Below are 20,312 nucleotides of genomic sequence, written 5' to 3'. Positions count from 1 at the left end.
GTTAGCCGGGGCTCGGAAAGAATTACCCAAGAGAAGCGTTGGAGGTCGAAGACGTGGGATCGAACAGGCTGTTTCGACGCGGGGAAAAGGAGAGAACCAGAGGCCAGAGACCAGATAAACAGCCTGACGTTCGCGACCGAGGCAGAAAGAAAGAGAGGGCGAGATGCGTGCATGTGTACAGAATAATTACCAGACTCCCGACGACCATTGTTGCCACGCAAATCACTAACGAGCTACTGGAAGAGGTGAGAATGCATTCTGCGTGTTCGTCGCGAGAAAAAAAAGAAAAAAAAAAAAATAACGAGGAATCGACGGGGAAGGTTGGAAGGAATGAAAAATATCGATCGGGAATGAGCGCCCCTCCACGCGGATCATTATGTAAACGCTGTAGCTGTGTCGGTTATTGACATTTCACGGATATTACGAGTCTATACGCGATCACGTTACCGTAGTGTTAACTAAGAACATTCCTGGACAGGAGACAAACCTTTCTTTCGCCACGCATTCTATTCCCAGTTTCGTCGAAACCAGACGATCCTCCATCTACGAGGATCGAGGACGACGGAGGACTAAATTAATACATTTACTCCCTGCAATTTCTTTATTGGAAAGTAAATATACCATTCAACAGAGTTAATACTTTCCAAAAGTTGTAATACTTAGAAATAATCCGAAGTTTGCTCAAAGCAAAGAGAAATTCAAATCGATATTGACCCGTGACATCTATAAATCCTGGTCGTGTCGCGTCCTTGGAAAATTTAATTACGAATATTTATTCACGATCTTACCGATGTTAGATGTTGCAATATTTTAGAGCGCTTAGAGCTACGAAACTATTGGACATCTTATATTCTATATTTTAGATTCATACTACGCTTGAATTTATCGCGTGCATCAGGTACGAAGAGATTAATAACACCTGGGCATAAAACAGTTTATCATTACGATATTAATGCCATGAAAATTGTTTATACTCATTAACCTTCGCGTTTGAAGTCCAACTTCGTTTCAAGGATCTTCTCGAAGTACTTCAAAGCGACAGTCATCCTCTTTTATTACCACGATTCCTATTAACCCTTTGCACTCCCAGAAGTTTTCTGAATACAAGTCGCCCGGCGTCTCGAAGGCAATTTCGCGTCGAGAATTAAAAGTGTTAGTTTTTTTTATAAAATCGCGATAGAAATAGCGTCGAACACGAAAGGTGAAGAATCGACGGTGATATTTGGGAACAACGATTCACTCTCTCTGGATCTCGCCGATTCGTTTTCGTAATCGGCGTTTAAAAACGAGCCGCGCAAGGTGGCCGTCGATCTTTTGCGCAACCGGGCACAGGTGAACGCCGTTAACGACCGAGAGTCGTTTCGTCGAACGGAGTTGAAAAGTTTTTCCACTTTTTTTTTTCTTTTCCGTTTCCCTCCGCGTTAACTGAATTCCACGTTGGCCTGTTTAGTCAAGACGGACGAGTTCACATTTCCCGGGCGGAGGTTTAACGACCACTTAATTGTAGGACTCGCGTTAAGAACGCTCCGTTAATTACAGCCTGCGTGGAAACGAAGCAATACGGTCCCCGTCGTGTGGGAAAAAGACTAGCATCTCGCTGGAAAAATGGCGAGAAAAAAATCTGGCGAATTTCGACCAAACCACAAACATTCGTGAGTTTATAATCACAATAGTCGCGTTTGAGACGAGCCTTCGCTTCTTTCTCGTTCCATATCGGCGGGATACAGTTCTCGAATAATCCGATGAAACAAAGTTCGTTTCTACTTATTTTAGTTATCGTAACACAGTTTCGCGCGTGATAGCGTCGATCGAGTCATCGAACAGTAAGCTGCAAACTGTTACGATTTATCTTCCGAAACCAGTGTCTATCAATCTCTACGGTTTAGAAATAAATTTCTATTCTAACGCTCGGTAACGTTTCTTTTAAAATAAAAGCCAATATTATTCCATCGAAATTTCCGTCCCCGTTCAGAAGCTCGGAATAGTCGAACGTCGGAGGGGGCGAGTGTATTTATGGAGTCGCAGTCTACGAACGCTGTCATAAAATCTCAGCTCGGATCGCGTATAAGCGGAACTGTTAAGTCACGGTGGAAATTTTCGATAAAATTACGCCAGTGGCTTCGCTGACCCAAACGACGCGCTCAGCAGCTGTCGATGATTCGAGAAACTTTCGAGTCATTTCGCGTCGGTTCTTCTTTATCGTCGCCACTTTTACCTCCGTTCGCCGCGATCTCGTCGAGCCATCCTATTTTCCGCGATGAATAATGGATCGAGGCGATTATTTAACGCGGCTTCCTGAATGGTAATAGACGCGACGGGGTCATAATCGCGACAAAGTATCGGAAGACCGGGCTCTCCTGCGAGGAATTTCCGAGGCAACGACGATTCCTCGAGGTTTTCTTCGACTGTTACGCGGTCGCGGTGCTAATCGAGTAGAAAGTCGCTCGAACAGGGAATCAATTGGCGTATTAAGGGGGTAGTTTAGACAGGATGTGGAAGAAGTAGGTCATCTTTCGTATTTAACCAAAGAAGATCTATGAGTTTGACGCCCTGCACCATTGTTTGGATCTCGCCAAGTTACGTGCATTTATTTTATGCAAAAACAGAGATTTAGCCTGTCATCTGCACAGGTGTGCAGAATGTAAACCAGCACAGAATTTCTATACCCCGACGTAAACAAACAGAAGAAAACAGCTTCGTTAAAGAATTACATCGTGTCGTTAACATTACATGGATCTACGTTTACCGAAGCTGCTCGTTTCTGAAGTTTCGTTTGAATTTTTCTCCGTGTAGCTTGTACATCGTACATTTTATAAATCTGTTGCTACATCTGCGACGTGTCGCGCGGAACTGGCCGATTGGAGCTGCAGGTAATTAAGATTCGTGTCTTATTTTGATACCGAGTGTCTCGCAGACATCGTTATCCTCGTTGGATTGGGTGTGGAGAGATCTCCAGATTCGAGTTTATTATACTTTATTTGGTCAAATCGACCGACGGCGTTCAACGACTCGATGATACGAATTAAGATTGCCCTTGGGAGCGTTATCTGCGAAAGTATCAGCGTCGAAGTCGCCAGCGTTTAAGCAATTGGGTCAATTTAATGCGAGCGGAAGACAATGCAATCTTCCTTCGATCAAAGTACCGAATAACGTAGTAAAAACGTCACGAAAATAAACGCCATATTCCTTCTATCTAAACCGTGGTAACGATGTTTACGATATAAAATTGTTATCGAGGACATCTTTAGACACGGGAATGGCGTTCTCCGGAATAAATAATTTCGATTTTATTGTTCCACTTAATATGTTTCGAGCGACAAATACACGGCTGGTAGTTAATGGAGGGGAAAGTATCTGGACGTGTCGCGGAGGTCTCCGGCTGCTTGTATCTATCCTTGTAAAATGAGATGCGCGATGCTTGAAACGGTCGTCCTTGAAGATCTCGCGACCCGTCTGCGGCGAACAGAAAAATATCGACTGGTGTGTGGATTTTCCACGGGTGAAAGGGTTCTGTTGGCTGGCCAGAGGGTAAGGTGGCTTCCACGGCGTTCTTAATCCTTTCGTCGATCGATTTCTCGACGCGATAAACATCGGTCGCGGCTAGACGGGGACAGGTTTCCAGCAGACGGGGGTTCGAGTGGACACCGGATGTGGGATACGCAGACGACGAGACGCGTGGGATTCCTGTGTGATGCACGCGAGCTCGGTGTCGAACGACCGACAGCGTCGACCAGGACAGCTTTGACGACGTGTGCGCGGTTGTTCGTAGAATATTGCGAGGACAAATCGTCGATCGCACCACACAGACCGCACACTCGCTCGATTTACCCCAAACATACCCAAAATGTGCAATTAGAAACACTAGGAACAATTTCTGCAATTATAGAGACATTGCTGTTTATAATTATTAATTAAACTGCTTCTTGATCTTCGGAGTAGAACCGAAATTGGGAATTAGAAATTCTCGTAATTTGTTTCTAATTTTTGCCTGGTTTCGCTCTGAAAACTCGAGTACTGTATCAATTACTCGAAATTATCCGAAATAATTATCAGTTTATCCAGTTTCAACGTTCTCGAGGTCTCTAGAAATCACGTAACTTTATAGAAGCCATAGCAGTTTCAGTATTGTCGGAGCGTTCGTCGTCGTTCGACAGGAGATTTACGTTCCTCGCGAGAGAAACTCGCGGTAAATTGCTTTTCTCCGGCGACTTCGCGGGTTTCAGGAACCCTCCGGCGAGCAAGATTACGAGATTATCGGTAAAAATCGTCGAATCACTTTTACGCTCGATCATCGTGCCCCGGAAGAGACGAACGAGACGCGTTCGTAGGACTTCGTTAACGATGGATGTTTTCTTAAACGAAAGGAGGCTTTAATAGGGGCCTCCTCGTTATTGAATCTAAACGAACGACGATCTTTCATAGCTTCCTGTATTCTCATCGCGATGCTCGGTACGTGTACCGTATGCGAACGCCGAATTAACGCTTCGACGGCCATTGTCGCGATCGTGACCCGTCTTTAAGCGATAAAATTATTCGAACATATTTTGAATATATTTTGTCATATCGTCGACACATATTTGACATATTTTAACACATTTTATTGACACGAACATGCGTGGTCTAATTATCACAACGTAGATCCACCGAATATTTAACAAAATCGATAGGAATTTTGTAATAATCTGGCCACCCAGCGAGCGTTGAGACAAGAGTGTCGCAACGTTGTCGTTAAGATTCGACCGGGAGCGCGAAACTCGTACTCCCGCCTCCGCTCGGTAAGCGTTAACGCGTCGAACGGGATTGTCTTATTGGCCGGGCGTCGCCCACGCCACGCTCTGATTGGCTAACGAGGTGGCGAGCGAGCCAGATCTTTAATTGCCTTAATAAAGCGCAGCTCGCCGCCTCGGCGACGCTCGGTTTACAGTGCGTGCACCTACGCCAACGTCGGCGGGGGCCACCTTCGTCGTCTCTCGACCTTATTGGAGATTAGAGGCGAGTGGGCCCCGCATCTGGGTCGCGTTTAGAGCTTAAGGACTGGCAAGGACTCGGTCGAACCGTGTCAAGGACGACCTGGCGAGGAACCTGTGGACCCATTCCAACAGCCGGTCAACCTGTCGTCCAATTATTGCCAATCGCGGGACAAGTGTCTCTGATTGCGCAACACCGTGCCAGCGGGTCGCTCCGCGTTCCGTTCTTTCGGCCTCGGATTAGTAAATCGGCGTCGATCGATCGTTCAACCGAGACCGGGACGATGGATGCTTAACACCTCGGCCAACCAAGAGAGATTTCTCTCGGCCAGCCTGTCCAGGGGTGGGATGATTTATAGAGGCATCGATGAAGATTGCGATATTAATTAGTATCGGCCGCGGCTCGTTCGTGGGAGCAGAGGCGTTGCTACGAGCTATCGAATTTGGTCCGCGAAGTCGATTCAGATATCCCGCCGGAACTCTCGATGGACGCTGGGAATATGATTCAGCAGAGACATTCGGAAGACCCGTGAAGCTACTCCTAGCTTTACGACCGCTATTTACCGGGCAATATTTCTTAGTTTCTTGTCCCCTGGTAAACTCGAGGCGCGGAGACTTCGGTTTACGGGTCGTCAACCTGTCGCTAGCAGCACGACAGTCCACTCCGAAGAGCTAAACTCGAGTTTAGAAGAATGATTAGATTCCTTGTTAAAATATAAGTCTCCGAAAGGCGTAACCCGCCTTTAATTTAGATCGTCGGCCATTGTTTGGTAAACATATTTCGTCCCGTTCTCGGCGGTTGCCTGCGACGATGTTCTTCTCGTATCGTCGATCGGATCGCCTTGATCCCTGACGCTTCTCAGGTGCTAAAAATAAATGCTCCCGACGGTAGAAACAGCATTTCGATTTCCATTCCGTGCGTCGCGCGTTTCTCGTTTTGCATCCGCTGGCGAGCGCAATAAAGATCCGACGCGATGGTAAATCTGTCCGATCGTCGGTAGTTTTCCATCGCGCTTTTGTCCAATGGGATACCGTGGCGCGCGGAGACAGACCGGAAGTCAATTGTGAACGCGCGCCCGGCGACAGGAAATCAGCGCTGTCCGGACGGAAAGCTGTTAAACAGAGCGTAGATTCGACGCAATCGATTCGAGCCGACGAAATAAAAAACTTCCATCGAGAGCGTCGAATTATCTTTACGAACGGATCGAATGTTTGGTCGAGATTTCACGAGATCGATCCTTCGTCGAACCGCGACTTTGGTCGTTCACTATAGGCTTACTAGACTGTCGATCCTGGCTTCTGTGCTCCCCAAAATTCCCTACGATCACTGATTTTCGATCTTATTCTACTTAAAAGCGAATAACTCGATTCCATTGCTTTGTTCGATCGCAAGAGGAAAGATAAAAACACCGAAGGTGTAATATTCGTCGAAAGTCCAGTCGCGGCGAATAAAAGGTGCTATTTCATCGGTCAATTTTCATAAAAATGATCGCATAACGAATCTACGCGCGCCTAAGATCGCTGAAACATAAAATACGCGTATTACCATTTATTAATATTTATAAGCCGATTAAAATGCATACCCTTAAATATTTCGACAGAAGAAGACTCGCATTACTTTCAAACCCAACACAATTGCTTCGTCGGAACTTTGAAAAATGGTCTGTTTAATATTCCCCTCGACGATGAACCGTGATAATTGCATCGTCGGATCGATCATGATCCTAATCAATCTTGAACCGCGTATAGTTAGGAGAAATGCCTGTTACGTAACCGGGGAAGATGATACACGCTTTGTCTCCTCGAATGTTCGAAATAAATTAGAAAGTTGTTAGGAATACGACTGTTTCAACTTGTCGAAGCGTAAAACCCATCACGTATGGTTGCATTAATCGTCTATCAAATAACTATTCTTTTTGATTTTCTTTTATAACAATCGAAAGTAAGTTTTCAGAGATTCACAGTCGACGATTGGATCGAATAAAAGGAGATCAATTTCGCGAGTTACCCTTAATTTTTCGCGAATAATCGCGTTCATGAACGGTAATCGAGCACGAAAAGAACGTAGGAGTATATTTTCCCACGTACGATGAGTTTTTCGACGCTGAACGCGACAGTAACAAGCGCGTAAGCGTTTTATCTCTGGCGGTAATTGCGCTCGTTGGAGAGAATCGGCTCGTCCGCGGCGCGTAAATTAGTTTATCGTAGACAAGGTTTCTGTTAAAGCGTTCACAATGGAATTCCGCGGTGCGCACGCGCGTTACCGCGTGTTTAGGCATCGGAGCTTTTTGTCGGTGTCCGTGATCTTTTGTTTAGCCCATACAAGGGAGCACCATAATTTTCTCCAAAGAAAGACGCGCTCGGGCACCGGGGAACGCAGCCTCGAGCGCTGCCAGACCGACTTTATTTCTCCATAAAGCAGAGTGAATTCTCGTTCTTGCCTCTCTGCCCGGGCTGATGATCGCCTCGTTTCGTGATTGCCACGCACTGGAAAATCATTGTCAGCCGTGAAGACGTATTACTTTTCTTGCTTGGACCTTCTCTCTCTCTTTCTCGAGCCAGCTTTGCCCGTCTCGGTTCTCCTTTCGCGAAATACCACATGGAAATTCGACGCATTTTCTCTTTATTTAGATAATCTTGACATTATCGAAGCGACACGTTTACGAAAGTCAAAGTTTTTAAATTAAATTTCGCTGCCCCAGAATTTCGCGGACCGTTTCTCTCGAGCCAAATTAAAATGAGAAACTTCCAAAGAAAAAGTACTCCATTTTTCGCGAAAGTAAATTAAGCGTTTCTAGTCTCGATATTGGCAACAAGCGCGTCCAACTTGTTGAAAGTAACTGTTTAGGACAACGAAGTGGTTCGTGACGGAACGTTTCAGCGTGTAACGAACCGCGATGCGAGCGCAGCCCATTGTGATATCACACGGCACCGTTAGCCATGTTTGAATAGGCTTCGAGTGGATTTCGATTCATCAACCATTTTTGCGCGAGGCTCGACGGTGTTAGAAATTGCATTCGTCTTTCTAGGCCGGGGTTCTTAATTCGAACTAGCGCGACACTCGAGCTGAATACAATTAAGATTGTGGCGTCGTTTCTCGCAGTATTCTAATTATCATTCGCTCGGCACACGCTGTATTAATTACGTGAAATTCTTCAATTTCAATCACAAACATTTAACGTTACTTTAAATTTCCTGTAAACTTTCCGCTGTCAAAGTTTGTAATAAAGACGAAAGTTATATTTTTATTCGTTCCAAATTTCTTAGGCTTAATTACGGGCCATGGAGAACGATTACGGACTCGGTTCGAAAATAATTACAGAGCAGGGTTGAAAACCCCGTGGATGCGTGTTTGTAAACGTGCTCGTTCGGCGGATAGTGTGAATGAACCTTTACAGGCACGAACAAGCGAGGAAACACGTGAAATGGATGAGAGAGGAAACGCTGTCTGGCTCGGTGCTCCTGATGAATGACCGATTTAAGATTCTTCGGAGATACGTGCCTGGCTCACGTGACTTTCCTTTCCACCTGAATGGCCGCTGCTTCTGTTTCCCTCCCGACGTCCCTGCGCCCTTCGATCCCCGTCATCCGTCGTTTTTCCTGCACGCGGTTGCCCCTAAATCTTCGTTCAAACATAATAATAGAGTTTGAAGAGGATCCGGCGCGGCGGCGGCGTCGCCGGAAACTTTGATTAGACGCCGGTGCGTGGCGGATGGAACGGCTCGTTTCGCCAGACGGCAGATTGCTTTTTCGTGCTTTATATTCCGGTCGCGTCTCGCGCGATCGGAACTTTTTTAATAATCGAAACAACATTTGTTTTTTTTTCACGAGCTCGAAACGACGATAGCTCTTTAACAAATCCACGGGGTAGTCGAACCCGGATCTCTTGGAGCAATTAAGCTATTCGGGGCCATCGACGATTACTTCTCCGTCGCCTCGTAACTCACGATAGTTCGTAAGTCGGTTTTTTCGAGTTATTTTTTACCGGTCGACGGTGCTGGATGGTCGAATAAAAATTCGACCCAGGAACGTAATGTTCGCCTTTTTTGCTCCGTTAAGTATCGCTCCGCGTCGGAGATACGTTTTTATTTCGGTTCACCCGGAGCTGTGCGTTCTTTTATTTTCGAGAATTATAAGTTTAATATAAAGATCGCGTGAAATGGCAAAGAAATGCTACGTTTTCAAGAAATATTAGTTTTAATAACTTTTGGAGTTTCGTTCGTACAATTTTGTTAATACCCTGTGAGCTTCACGTTTTTTTTAACAGACATAATAAATTGCTGGAGAATCGATGACCAGTGTTTCTTCCATACACGTGAGCGTAAATGCTGACTCTGTTTTTTTGTTTCAGGCCACGAGGAAGATTTCAAAATGCGGATACCTGTTCGTCGCCCCCGGCTGGGACTTCTCGAATCCGCTGAATCGGACGAAGGTGAGCGAAAATTTCTCGATCGATGGTATCGTTAACGCGTTGACTGCCGCAACGGACAGAAATATAGTTGAAAGCCTAAATTTGGTAGTTTCTTGGTTCCCTTCGAAAGGATCGAGCAGCTCTCGCGGAAGCGTCGAGGAATGATCGGAGGTGGAGATCGGAAATGCTACGCCGTGCCCATCGATCACTTCCGTTCCGACGCCTCGGGGCGCGCGCGGCGCGTTATCGACAGTCTATGATCGGCAGATCGTGTTACAAGATCGATCGAACCGCGCAATTTTCTCATTATCGAGAAAGCGAGGATAAGCGTGCAGAGCCCTGGTATCTTCCGCGCCGTCGACGCGCTGAAACGATACCTTTTTCTTCGATTCCCGCCCCGTGCGCGATCATTCTTTCTATTAAGCCGACTCTCTTTCTTTCTCGTCTCGCCTCGTACGCGAAAACGTGACTCGTGAAATGTAAACAGTTCCCGTCGATCGTCCGGTTTTTCTTCTTGTTTTATATTTACGACCACGAACGGATCCCGTTCCTTTCTAAACTTTCTCCCGCGAGCGACGTACGAGATCCTTTAACGCGCTTCGTATCCGATTTTTATCCCCCTCCCTCCCAAACGCGGATCGATAAGAACGGACCAACGATCTCGAAGTTAAATTCACGGCGGTCCAACCGGTAGCTTTGATCCCTTGGAGTCAGACGTTTAGAGACGCGTGGAACATGTTTGGAGTGTCGGTGGTCGAGTTGGGTTCTCGAAAAATTGAGATTCGAAGGCGTAGAGAAATTAATTCGTCGAGTCGAACGGTGGAAACGATCTAGTCGGGAATATCGTGGGTGGTAAGCGTTTTGCGATTCGTTTGACGTCGCGTTGTACAGCCGGCGGGGCGCGAATTGAAACGATCGATTATCGAATCCCGTGTCTTTCTTTGAAGACGCGAGTCCACGGTGCGCCGACGAGAAACGCACGAGTAGAAAGCGGTTTCATGGATGACCGTGTTTGGCCTCGATCAACAGACTCTCCCTTGATTTTCTATGACAGCTGCGACCGGGCTTCCGCGAGTTTTTCTCGCGTACACGAAGAATCGGGGATTCCTCTTCCGGTTGCTCGGCCTCGGCTCTTCCGAGACCGTCGACACGCTTAATATTAAATTCAATTTTACACGGAGCTCGATCGATATTCGTGCGATTTTATTTTACGATCTTCCGTCTCGATATCGAGTTGCCAGAACTCCTTTCAGCTTCCGGAAACGAAGAAAGTTTGGCATCCAGCGTGCGTAGAGGCCAGATAAAATCAAAGGAGGTAAAATGCTTCCAAGGGTACGATGCAGATCGTGCTCCCAGAGGTGTAGAATGCAAACGGTGGAACAAGCAACCGTTATTCCAGAATAAACCACAGAAGTGAACAGATACGTGCAATAAGAAAGATAAAAAATTATGTTCTCCCGGGGAAAGGTCTCTAAATCTTCGAATTATCTTCGGGCCATAAAACCTTATCGCCGCAGCGTCTGGCCACGGAAAGATTGTTAGCAATCTTAAGGAAGCATTTCGGGGCGTAAGTTTACTGGAACTCTTTTAATGCGTTGCATTTCCTATTAGATCCCTCGAGTCATTTAGTTCGAAGATCCTTCGTGCAACGCCCTCGATCCTCATCGAATCACTTTTCAAAACGATGAAAATTCATAATCATTTGCAACGATAACAGTGTTTGACCAGAACACACAGAAATGACACAGAGGAGAACTTATTCATCGTCGATTTCGAAATTGAAATCAAATTGATCCAATAACTCTGTCCGATTATCTTTTATTACTTTTTTATTCCTTTCGAAGTAAACAACAAAGAATGCAGGTAAAAAAGCTGCGTCGCGTGTTTTTCGTCGCCCAAATTTGCATTTATTCAAACCGTGAGACGTTCCAACGGAGACGGAGTCTGAAAAGTTTGAAAATTGAATCGATCTAGAAACCGCGTGGTCCTCGACGCGAGTTTCGGTTGTTCGAGTCCAAAGTGGATCGGGCGTAAAACGCCGTCCAGCCAATTACACACGGTCGACGTTGTTTCGAGAATTAGTCGTAAATCACGGTATGGACGGTTGCAAATAATAAACGGAGATCGAGGATCGTAAAATCGATAAATAAGCGTCCCGTGGCGGCGAGGAACGCGGAAGGGAGCGCGAATCGAGGAACGAGAGCTCGGGGCACCATTGTCGTTCCTCCATCGGGACTATCATCGAAATTACATCGAGCGAGACGCGAGCCCGTAAATCTCGGCCGTTTCATCGCGAGACGCCGGAGAAAGTGAATAATTAGAAGGCGCCTTGAGGCCTTAAAGGCCTTTAAAGATCGAGCGACGCGAACGGTGCGTAACAGATGTCGCCGCGTGGTACCGACTCCTTAATTAAGCGGACCTTGTTAATTCACGCGTGATTTTCACTCTGCCCTCGTTGGCAACGGCGGCGCACCATCGATTAGGCGCGTTGTTTCCGGGGTCCTTCGAGTTCGACGGACTTGCTCGCGCGTGAAACTCAACGTTCGGATGGGTAAATATTGCTGTAACGCGGTTCCCCGTCGACTCGACCGAGCTTCCATCGTTACACGGTTCGTTACGAAAGTCGTGAAAGCTTGTCCAGGGGAGTTACCGAAATGCAAAAATGGCCGTAACTCGGGAACGAGGTCGCATAGGACGTTCATGAATTACGATCGAACGTACAAGTGCGCGTTGCTCGATTTTTTCCTGCCCCTCGGATACCTTGTACGCGGGTTCGGCCAGTATCGAACAGCGTTTCGTTTGATTTATAAGATTTCGATCTGAAATCGTAATGCTAAAGTCATGTTAAATATGGGAGCAGCAAATCCACGATGCCGCGGCGAGTGCGTGCGCAATAAAATAAACGAACGTTCCGTTGGTCGGTTGCATTTGTGTCGTCGTAATGCCCCGAGCGATAAGGAGCAACGACTCCGCCGATAAGGCGACCGTAACCTGGTCGTTTAAAACGCTTTTCGTTGCATAATCGTATATAATTAAGCGCGAGTCGCGAATTGACGGTTTCGCGAAAACGGCCGCGCAACGGTAATAAATTCTATCTGTGAAAAACGGTTAAATAATATTGTCGCTCAGATAGCTATCGACCGATAAATGCGTTTACAGATAGCATTTGCTCGGAGAACACAACCGTATTTATTAGAAACGGGTTTCGCTTACTTTTAATCTATCGACAAATTTTTGGAACGAAAGTGTATTTAAATACATTTACATAATAGTGGTGCTTAATCGATATTTACTAGTAGCTTCTAAAATACGATAAGTTGGGCGTACCAAAATTAGCATCTTTAATAAATCGTTCCCAATCGGATTTCACAGATCCAACGAACAGGTCTGAGCGTATTCAGAGACGATGAGAATTTGTATTTCTCAATTTTTCCACGAATCATTTTTCGCTCCGGAACCGTGCACGGCAGATTTATTACCTGTCCGCGTCTGGCTGACGGCGATTAGTTGCATAACAATAATGACACAGCATATGTACGCGTCGAAAAACGAAGTCTGCGAAATCAGCATGTACGACTCGTTGCGTCGCTTCGATGTCAAAGCGACCGAACGAAATTTGTCGATACGTGTCGCGATGTTTGGCTAAACGATTCTCAACGATTGTTCCGTCGCGTCGCACCTTGGACTCGGCACGCAAATTTCGGTTCAACGTGTAAATTAATACCGCTTCTGGTCAAACATTTGCACGATTATGGTTCGTTAATTCTTTCATTCGCGGAAATGAAGAAACATCGCAGACGCGTACGATAATATTATACTAATTTTACTTGCGTTAAAATAAAGTGGTCAGGTACATTTTGCTTATTTATCTTATAAAATTGGCAGTTTGATATCGCGAGACCGAATCTACGGTACGCGATGGTTAAACAACAGCGATCGGGATACGCTAACGCGGGTTGTTTCTTTTGGAAACGTTGCGTTGTTAAGCACACAGTCATTTTATTGCACAATCAGCATACACACGCATGGTTTATTGCGTAACCGGGCATACCTCATTGTTAGCCCGGCTCTTTGTAGCCGAGAAAACAGTCTTATCAGGTGAAGAAAGAACGAGCACTTTCCTTTTGTCGGCTGACCTCATCCCACGCGAGGCATACACTACTGCCATAATAGAATTTATGTTTTATTAAGCTTGGACCATTACCCGACTTGGTGCCGTTCTAGACTCTCGTTTGCGCTAGCTTTACGTACGATCAGCGTATCTAGCGTTTAATCTAGGCTGAGCCAACTTCTGCGTGGTCCAAGATCTATTAGATCCGCGGAAAAGTACTCTAGGTCTCGGTAGAAACGGACAAAATTTTATACGAACAACAGATTCGTTCGAATAAACTCTTGTTTATCTTTTAGTCGTTGTATATAGAATTTACTGTAACATTTTGATCGATAAAACTTGGAACGTCCTGCGAACGAGCTACGAGGACTACTAAATGTACCTGGGATACTTTGGTCCAGGTTGTTCCACGCTCGGATCACGCAAAGTTGAGGCTAAACTAAGCCGAGCCCCTCTCGGTTTAGGCTATTTTCGATCTGGGTTACGCTCGGCCCCCAGTCACGTTCGGTTTCAGGGCGTAATACATAATTTCCATTATTTCCCGTCGATCGAAACTCCCCGGTGGTCTCGAAAGCCGCGTTTGCCACAACTTATCGTCGTCGACAGGATGTCAAACAAGTTCAAACAACTTCCGATCGACTACTTTTGCTCGAACGATTTTAATGCTCTCAATCATAGTCGACTAAACATTGTCAAATCATAATCAAACTGCTAAACTTGGAATCTACTTGTAGAAAATAATTCTTACGTGCATAAAAAGTCGAGATATCGAGCAAGGAAATAGTTTAGAGGATCGTATAATATTTAATTATCGGAAATACCGTCTAGCCAAACAAGGTAATATATTATTTTAACGATCGTTTCTCGAACGTTTTATTCGAACAAATAATGTACCGAGCTCGGTGAAAACGAAGCAGAAGACGGCTCATCGACGAGTTTCTAGGACGACCGAACCGCGACCCGATCGAATTTAATTCTCGCGCGGTTGCGCCATGCCCTCCTTTAATTACCCAATTAACGCGTGCACCGCCTTAATTTGTTGCCGCGAACGAAACCGGCCCGAAACGCGTCCGGGGAATTCGCGCGCGAAGATATTTTCCCAGACGCGGAGCGTGAAACGCTCGAGCACGCGGTGGGGGGAGGGGGAGGGGCGGAGAGGGGAAGAAATTGGCACACTCTAATGAACCTCCTCGTCGCTCCGGAAAAAATCGAGGCCGACCAACGCGCAAAATTCCGCGAGTAACGTTAATTTGCATCATAATGGCCGACCGGACGCTGCCTTGTCCCTTTCTTTCTTTCCTTTTCTTTGCCACCTCTCCCTCGTTTTCTTTTTCGTACAGCGTCCCCGTTTTCGCGGAAAAATAAGTAGCGCGGCTCTAATGTTATGCTTTCACTGGCTGGCCAAGATCAAGGCTAGCCACAATGGAACCACGATGCATGCCCGCGAATAATCATATTAATTTCGCCCGGGGAATCCGGAGCGCGACGCGATATTTCAGATATTTTTTTTGTTTGTTCCGTGGCAAACAGCAATTACGCCAACGTCGTATTTTTAAATAATATTTCCTTATCGGTGTAAAGTTCCACGCGACTCGAGCCTCGTCTTTCCCAATTGTATTCTCCTCCTACGTGACATAATTTAATAATTTATCGCGTAGCGATTTTCAATAGCGAGGAGAGTGACGCAACTCGACGAGATGCGCGTAATAACCCGAAATCGTTGTTTTTCTCCACCGTAACGTCTCCTTAAAGTTTGACGAGTCGTGAAACCGGGGTAAAAAATGGTTTCGAGGCGAGCGTTTATTCGCGGGCGATCCGATCGGAGATCGCGTTTTCAACGCCGCGTCGCTGGAAAGAAACGAGAAACAGCCCCGGTCGATGTTATTCCTCTTTCCACGTGATATCTAAATTGCCGCGCGATCTCCGGCGCAAGAACAGGTATTTCTTTTTATCGTAAACGTACGCGAGCCGTCGAGCGAGCGAAATTACTCGCATCACGCGAAATCGTCGGCAATTCCGCGGGGATTATCCGGGGCGAAAGGGCGGTTCTTCAACGTGGCTGCGCGCCAGCGGTATCAAAGAAGTTTACGAGTTTTTAATTGAACAATATTGAATGAAGACAAGTCTTCGAGCCCTTACGAGTTCTTGTTAAACATCCACGTAGATGGAAGGAGCATCGTGCATCTATCTACCGAGGCTTTAACGAGCGCGTCTTCGCCGTTACGACGACGACGACGAGGTTTCGTGCGAGCCCGGCTTAAGGCCCGCTTCTTGCAAAATGCATTTGCTTACGGCTCGTTCCCCCGTACAATGCTGTTCAAAAGTTCGTACGATGATCCATAATACCTTGTTCCAACGATTGGACCTCCAAACACGTAGACAGATTTATTTACGACGCTCGAACGAGTATTTTCAAATGTTAAAAATTTACCCGATTCTTTGATCGAATTAGTAGATCTTGTTGGAAGATACTTTCGTTGCCAATAACAAATATGCGTGTTAACTTTTTTTTTTTTAGTTGTTACGAGAAATTTAGTAACTGTCCCAAGATTTTTGAGCGCCAGTGTACGCCCGTATAAAACGACGCATTATTCGCGAGTTATGCCGCGTACGCACGTCGCCGATTCTTTTTTCCCCTCTTTCCTTTGTGAGCAGCCTCTTAAAGCCTTAAGGCGGCCCTTCCTGCACGCGTCGTTCCTTTCTCTTCGTTTTTTCTACTTATTTTATTTTATTCTCTTCGTCGCCTCGGCGTCCCGGGACGCGCGTCACATGCAAATGCTGTTTTGCGTCGGTCTACCGACGCGCTATCTAATCGATTCGTTTCAATATTTATTTTTTTTTAAACTAACTCGAGCTCCGTTCGCGCGAAATATTGCTTCGTGACGCATTTTCACCGAAGGGATTTCAAATTTCGTCCTGGCGCGAAGAATTTTTCTTCAAATTTCATCGATAGCTTAAAGAAAAATACAAGGTTCGCTCTTTGAAAATTTAGTCCGATAAATACTTACCTTGAAATCGGTGGGACTAAAATGGAGGAAGATGCAGCGACGAAAAAATGACTAGACACAGGTAGGAATTCCCTTTCACCGCGGTGTTAAAAAATGTAATCGAGTTACGTAAATCGAGCGAGAGAAAAATTGCAAATGAAACGATGTTGCATTAAGGTAACATACGTTCCTAATGGATCGAAGAACCGTCGATCGTCGTCGAAACAAATGACTAACAAAACTCTGGTAAAGTGGGCGCGCGGGTAACCAGCTTAGATAGAATACCGTGGAACAGTCGGCACGTAGCTCCAATCAAAACTGCTTTCTCTCCGTGGCCCGGAGGTTGGCATTACTGACCCGAGCGGCGCGTTCCAGAGATTGATTGCCTTATCGATAATTAGCCTGGCACGACGAGCGTGCCGGACCTTTGTTTCGCTTTCTGACCCTACGCCGCCTTCGATACGACTCCCGCGACTCCGAGGAATTCGAATCTGTGACGTGGAAATCGAACAGTCTTTGCGAAAATTAATTTCCATTCGACCATCGAACGCCCAATCTTTAGCTCTTGAGATTCTTTTACTGTTTCGAGAATCTAAATCCTGTTTATTTTACTCTCGATGAGAAATAATAGTGTGTGTTTGTGCAATCGATTACGAGACCCACGTGCAAAAAATTAAATGTCCCGGGAATCGTAAATTTAGCTCTTTCGGCGCGGAACACCATGGAATGAAAAATGAGTCGGGAAAGCCAGATATTAGCCAACGTCCCATCAATTTCGTTACACGGGTGCAGAGGCGACGCCATTTATCAGCCGCAGAGTTAGCAGTTTCTACGGATACTTGTGTCCGGGCAAGGATAAAGCCAGTTTCTGCGTCTTCCGATGATGGAAAGCGAAACGAAGGCGAGGCAATCCTGCGCGCAGACTCCTACCATAATCGGAAACTCGACGCTGGCTACCGGAAAATTCAGTGAAAACGAACGGTAACGCTGTTCATCGACCATTCTGACCGAACGAAAATATTTCGCGAAAAAATTACGGTCGCGATCTCGTTTGAAAGGTTTATCGACCGACTCATTTTATGTGGATTTTGGTATTTGATTCTGAGTACGAAAGTACTACGATATCGATCTGTAATGCACCGGAATAATGTAATTTGTACAATATCACAGAGTATGCTTAAGAGAAATTTTGTGTACGATCGATTTGATATCCCGGCGTGCTAATTGAAACTCCGTTACTTTCTCTGGAAATTGTGCATTGGAGAGCCCAATGTAAAAGTGGTGAACGGAGAATGAATTCAGCAACCGTAAAATCAGCGTGCATAACTGACAAACGGTGGATAAATTCAGTTTGCCGCTCATTGGGCATTCAAATCCTTCGCAGTGCCTCCGTGAATGATTGGCTTCCTTAAACGATCATTTTAAATTTACATAATTAGACAAGAGTGAAATTTCACGTTTTCTCCTGCGATTTCAGCCCGGATCGCTCGCATTATACGTCGTCTACGAGCTGTGAAAATCCATTAATAGAAAAGCTACGATGCAGAAATACAGTTTACACAATTGTAATTTTATCTCCGCCATTAAAGAATTGAGGAACCATCGTGTAAATGATAAAGGATCGAACGCAAATGGTGACAGTCCTGACGAACAAAAATTACCAAGCGCGTCGCGAAAGAGAGAAAAAAATGTGAAAAATGCGCGATATATTATAAATTAATATAAGGAAGCGGTATCGCGAGTAACATCGACAAACAAAAAATTTGGAGCGTATCATTTCGGGCCCGGGCGTAATTGGGGGTCAATAATCTTCGAAAAAAATCGAACCTCGCGATCCGGGGATACAGGTTCCCGCAAATGGGATCCACGCGATCGATCGTCGGATCGAATAGCCCGTATTTAAGTAAAGGGAATCGGGCCTGACAAGTACGGCGGAGCGTGCAACATGCCCGTTGATTATCGTGTACGGAAAAATGAGGTCAGAGATGATCCTTCTCTCTTGGAACATGTCGAAACGCGCGGATCGCGTGATGGGCTCATAGTTGTGATCGTATCGAGACACACTCCTAATTTACGAGTCGAGTGCACGGAGAAATTTCAGTTTCCTTCTATTCGAATTATGATTTCGCGCACGGCGAGAAAGTACGAGAAAACCGCGCGCAATACCGGCGTGGAAAGATTTTTTTTTTTTCGGATAAGAAACGATACCGTTCGGTAAATCTCGAAGCGATCGATGCAACGGCGAAGATACGATCGCGAACGACGGTCAGGAAATGTTGCAACGATGGCTGACGAATACCTCGAATGCCTCGAACGCGTTCGAGTTCCGTGGATCATCGAGATAACTTTACAGCTCTCCTTTTACAAGCGCGTTAATACGATTGATAGGCAGCCACGATTGGTACGATTAGCGCCATTATTTAACCCGTGACACTATCAAGCTCGTTGCTCCAGTTCCCGTCCACGTGGGTCGACGAGATATTATCCCACACGCGCGATTAAGTTTTCACGGCGCGTCGATCCCGGCTCTCGCGACCCTAGATCCCCCCGTGTTTATTGTCGCGATCGACATAATTTTATGCGAACACCCGTTTCGCCCGGAGATAACCGTGCCTTAATTAGAACTATATAGCGCGACATTTCACCTTTCGACTTGCGAACAGGACCTATAAATGCAGAGTTAATCAGTCGACTGCGTTCAGCAAATATACAGAGTGTCTATACGGGCGAAAATAAAGGATAAAATCTGTTCGTTCGAGGCTTTGTTTTCGAGACAATTTAAAAGTTTGTCCACAATTCTCTGTTTCTACTTCCAGTGAAATCTAAATCGTACTATACAGGGTGTTTGGTCACCACTGGAAAAAATTTTAATGAGAAATTCTACAGGGCAAAATAATAAGATATCCCCAAAAACCTATGCAGTTTCGAGAAAAAAATTCAGTAACTGGACAAATTTTTCGACGAAATTAAAAAATTTTAAATCGTCCTACAAAAATTATTTTTAGTTGTGGGGGTCCATTACAATCATTTTTGGTGAACACACATACCCCCGAAATCTTACGCATTTTTGAGAAAAGAATTCTTTACCGAAAATACAATGTCTGACCGACACTGTCTGATTCCCCTGAAATTTCATGCGTACGTTTAAAACGTCAGAACTCCTGAACGGATTGGAGGATTTTAATGTTTCAAAATGCAAACAACGCGTATTTTGTTGAAGAATATGTAGAAATTCCAAGAATATTCGAAAAGCTATTTCTTAACGAGACTTATTAGTTTAAATATTCCATTCTAATTTTTTGTTCGACGAACCACCGATAACCTGACGTTTATCTGTTATCGGTGATTAAACATTTCTATCCGTCGAGGAATTTTGAGGCTCGTACGAGCGACACGGGATCGTGAGTCGCGATTTGTCGTAGGAGTCGTGCACGGCGATATTTGTAGGACGGGGACGAGGGTTGGTCATTATCGGGGCAACGATCTCTGGAAAGTGAAAATGTCGAGCGTTCTCTGAGCCAATTATGAGGACTTTATTCATCTGCACGGCTTCGTGTAACGGGTCGTGTGCCCCGGCGGACAATGGGATTACTCGAATCACCGATCCACCGGTCGACGATCGATTCTTTGATACATTAAACATCGCCGGCTCGCACGGATTATGTTTCCACGGGGATCCGTTTATCCTCGTTTGCTCGATACTATCTAAAAATATTCTGTCGCGTTGCTCGTTCGAGACTCATGCCTGAAACGAATTCCCTTTCGACACGGTTTCTGCGAAGGACGGATTCGGCTGCGAGAAGCTCAGTTTCTGCATCCAGCGTTCACACCCACGA

At 45.6% G+C, this 20,312-nt stretch overlaps 1 protein-coding gene across 5 annotated transcripts in view; it reads left to right on the top strand.

Annotated features, from left to right (window-relative positions):
* Positions 1-20,312, top strand: part of Osp (myosin phosphatase Rho interacting protein outspread) — a 202,530-nt gene that overhangs the window by 44,217 nt on the left and 138,001 nt on the right. For all 5 annotated transcript variants that reach the window (XM_076771095.1, XM_076771094.1, XM_076771098.1 and 2 more), the window contains exon 2: positions 9,319-9,399. In XM_076771095.1, the coding sequence (XP_076627210.1) occupies positions 9,319-9,399 (81 nt within the window). The remainder of the gene's footprint in view (positions 1-9,318; positions 9,400-20,312) is intronic.

This window comes from Colletes latitarsis, chromosome 8 (genome assembly GCF_051014445.1).
Source record: "Colletes latitarsis isolate SP2378_abdomen chromosome 8, iyColLati1, whole genome shotgun sequence".
Taxonomy (NCBI): domain Eukaryota; kingdom Metazoa; phylum Arthropoda; class Insecta; order Hymenoptera; family Colletidae; genus Colletes; species Colletes latitarsis.
Note: the sequence above shows the minus strand (reverse complement) of the source record. Positions and strands in the feature narration are given on the sequence as shown.